This window comes from Bos grunniens, chromosome X, assembly GCF_055505025.1.
Source record: "Bos grunniens cultivar Pamir isolate PY7600 chromosome X, Bosgru_T2T1.0, whole genome shotgun sequence".
Taxonomy (NCBI): Eukaryota; Metazoa; Chordata; class Mammalia; order Artiodactyla; family Bovidae; genus Bos; species Bos grunniens.
The window spans coordinates 94,800,420-94,803,986 of NC_141194.1; the positions used below are offsets into that span (position 1 = coordinate 94,800,420).

Below are 3,567 nucleotides of genomic sequence, written 5' to 3' on the forward strand. Positions count from 1 at the left end.
AGACAAGGATTGAGACCATCCCCATGGAAAAGAAATCCAAAAAAGCAAAATGGCTGTCTGAGGAGGCCGTACAAATACCTGTGAAAAGAAAAGAAGTGAAAAGCAAAGGAGAAAAGGAAAGATATAAGCATCTGAATACAGAGTTCCAAAGAATAGCAAGGAGAGATAAGAAAGCCTTCCTCAGGGATCACTGCAAAGAAATAGAGGAAAACAACAGAATGGGAAAGACTAGAGATCTCTTCAAGAAAATTAGAGATACCAAGGGAACATTTCATTGAAAGATGGGCTCAATAAAGGACAGAAATGGTACGGACCTAACAGAAGCAGAAGATATTAAGAAGAAGCGGCAAGAATACACAGAAGAACTGTACAAAAAAGATCTTCACGACCAAGATAATCATGATAGTGTCATCAGTCACCTAGAGCCAGACATCCTGGAATGTGAAATCTAGTGGGCCTTAGAAAACATCACTACGACCAAAGCTAATGGAGGTGATGGAAATCCAGTTGAGCTATTTCAAATCCTGAAATGAGAGAGTAAGTTCCTAGGCAGGTTGATAGGAAGTCTAGGGGTCCCCAAAGAGAGAGGGGTCTGGAATTCTCAAGGAGGAAAAAAGGACAAACTTTTTTCTTTCTCCACATTCCTTAGGATTATATACCAATAATGTATCCTGCCTAAGGACAGTCTTTGGATTCAACCTTCTGTTATTTTAAAATGTTAATTATGGGAGTATACCTGGTCTTTACAAGGATGTATCTTGCCTGAGGACAGTGTTATCTTAAAATGTAAATTATGGGAGTAGGTCGGAGGAGGTCTTTACAACCTCCAGACATTCTTTGGATTATATAACCTCATTATTAACACTAGCAAGTGGGTACTCTTTCTGCCCCCTTCTGATGCCTATGTCAGAAGCTTTCTCTATCTCCTTTATACTTCAATAAAACTTTACTACACAAAAGCTCTGAGTGATCAAGCCTCGTCTCTGGCCCCGGATTGAATTCTTCTCCTCCGGGGGCCAAGAATCCCGATGTATTTGCATGATTCAACAACCTTTCATCTTGGGGGCTCATCCGGGATCCTTCAGGACAAGGTAAGGATGCTTGGAGCGTTAGTTCTTTGTTCTCTTAGCGAACACGTTTTCTGCTGTGCTTTACTAACTCTACGGTGTGCTTGTGTGAATGAATGTTTCACGGCATGCCCTGCGTGAAACAAGTAAGGAGCTCTGCTCTGTGGTTCCACGGTGATCTCATAGGGCTTATGGCAGAAACCTGTCGGGGCATTATACCGACCTGCCAATGCCAAGAGGCACCCAATGTCTCCTTCGGGAACCGACCAGAAATGGGCAAAGCGTGTGGACCGAACTCTCCTTTCTCGGTCAAACTTTTCGGTCTCTTTGACCATTTCATAACTCCTTGGGAATTAGAAGTACTAACCTAATCTATCGGATCATAGACTTTCAAGGGACTTGTGATCTATACTGTTACTGTGTACTGTGGCTTAGGTCCCAAACTTGGATTGGTAGTCAAGAAAGTGTCTAGCCTCGCTAGGAATCAAAAGTTCGTAAGCTAGATGGAGCTCTAGCTCCCAGAACATCTCTGAGGTTAAAGGTTACTCAGATTGGGACTGCAATGGGTTTTTTTTCCTTTGGTAACGCCAGCTCTTAGTGGATCAAAGGAGGCTGTTATACTGGTGTGGTGATGCTTGGAAAGAACATCTCAGTTTTATGTTCATGTCAGTCTTATTGTGGTCAGGAAATACTCAGGGTCGTGCACAGGCACTCAGGTGACAAATGTTTCCTACAGCGGTCTTAGCTTGGGAGGCATTCCGGAAGGTTACTCTGATTCACCCCGGGTGACATCAGAGGCAAGCAAGGTTAAGGGTGAAGAGCTGGACATCAAGTAGGGATGCTATCAAGTCTACCCCTGGTATATCCCCACCCCATCTCGGTGGTAGAACCGGGAGGGACGAGTATGGCGCCTGCGTTGGTAAGGGACAGACTAAGTCCGACGAAGAAGGAAAAGCTTTTGGTGTAATGTCTGTCTACACCCCCATCTAGAGCAGGGAGGGACGCCTCCGGTAGAAAAATGGCCTTGGTCGCTTTTTTTCTCTCTTACAGATGGGAGCTAACAATTCCAGCCTCACTCCTTTGAACTGTATCCTGAAAAACTGGGATAGATTTGATCCCCAGGGCTTAAAGAAGACACACCTGGTCTTCCTATGTGATACTGCATGGCCACGGTATTCATTGGAGGACGGCGAACAGTGGCCAGTTGGAGGGTCTCTTAAGTATAATACTGTTCTACAATTAGACCGGTTCTGTAAGGAACAAGGGAAATGGGTAGAAGCAGCATATGTGTTGCCCTTTTTCTCTCTGCGAAATATGCCAGACTTATGTCCTAAGGGTATAGATTTGGGCGTGAAACCTTCAGCTCCCTCCTATCCTCGTACTTTGCCCCCGTACCTGGGACTCCAAACTGGGATTCAAACTGCCCACATGGAGGTCCAAACAACTCCTGTCTCAGTACGACCTCAGACTACTCTGGTTTCAGTAGAAACTCAGACCATCGAAGTAAGAGATGAGATGGAGGACAGGAGACAAAGAGAAGAGGAAAAACAGGTTTCTCCAATCTATCCCTGGGATCATATGCGCAGAGCAGCCAGAGAGACTGAGGAACAGCCACACAAGCTGTTGCCTCTTTATGAAACACCCACCGGGAGAAATAATCAGTCTGTGAGAGTTAATAAGCCTTTTTCTTATCAAGAAATACAAAGAATCAAGGAGGATCTGGGAGACTATTTAGAGGACCCAGAAAAATATATCAGAGCTTTAAAGGTGTTACTTTGCTTTATGACCTCACTTGGAAGGATGTGATGTATATCTTGGGACAAACGCTGACTCCTGAGTCAAAGACTCGAGTTTTGGGAAAAGCGGTTGCTTATGGAGATGAGTGGCTTGGTAATGAATCAGTAGGGAAGAGGGAGAACGAGATAGCGGCCCTCCCCACTGGGAATCAGGCGGTCCCAACTATAGAACCAGACTGGGACTACAACACAGCTAAAGAAAGATGGGATCAGAGTCATTTTGTTAGATGTATTCTTGAGGGACTTAGGCAGGCGCGTTCTAAGCCTTTAAACTATGGCAAATTGGCAGATATAGAACAGGAGGAAAAAGAAGCTCCTGGTAAATTCCTAGATAGACTGAGAGAAGGCCTTCGCAGATTCACTGAGATTGATCCCGAAAGTGAAGAGGGAAAAGTGATCTTAAAGGATAGATTTCTCACTCAGTCGGCTCCAGATATCCGCCGTAAGCTATTAAAACAGGTGTATGGACCAAATCAGTCTTTAGATACTCTGTTACAACTGGCTCAGACAGTCTATTATGGTAGGGAATATGAGGAAAAGAAAGAAAGGCAAAAAAAAAGACAAAGGAAAAGGCGGAAGCCTTCGCCATGGCTATGAAAAACGTTCTTAAACAGCCTGAGAAAAATGCCCAGAGGGGCCCAGGTGAAAAGGGATGGGCTTGCTACTACTGTGGAAAGGAGGGGCACCTCAAGCGGGATTGCCCT

The 3,567-nt window shown here is 44.7% G+C and overlaps 1 protein-coding gene across 1 annotated transcript; it reads left to right on the plus strand.

Moving 5' to 3' along the window:
• Positions 1–547: 547 nt before the first annotated feature.
• On the plus strand, positions 548–2,873 carry LOC147340941 (uncharacterized). The gene is made up of 2 exons (XM_086387149.1): positions 548–1,091; positions 2,118–2,873. Exons 1-2 carry the CDS (start codon positions 1,029–1,031, stop codon positions 2,871–2,873), a joined length of 819 nt encoding a protein of 272 aa, XP_086243275.1. The 5' UTR covers positions 548–1,028.
• The last annotated feature ends 694 nt before the right edge of the window (positions 2,874–3,567 follow it).

Bases quoted from the DNA above. Each gene is read 5' to 3' on its own strand.
- LOC147340941 (XM_086387149.1), top strand. From the start codon at position 1,029: ATGTATTTGCATGATTCAACAACCTTTCATCTTGGGGGCTCATCCGGG. The intron at 1,092-2,117 runs GTAAGGATGCTT...TCTCTCTTACAG, and splicing joins CCGGGATCCTTCAGGACAAG to ATGGGAGCTAACAATTCCAG.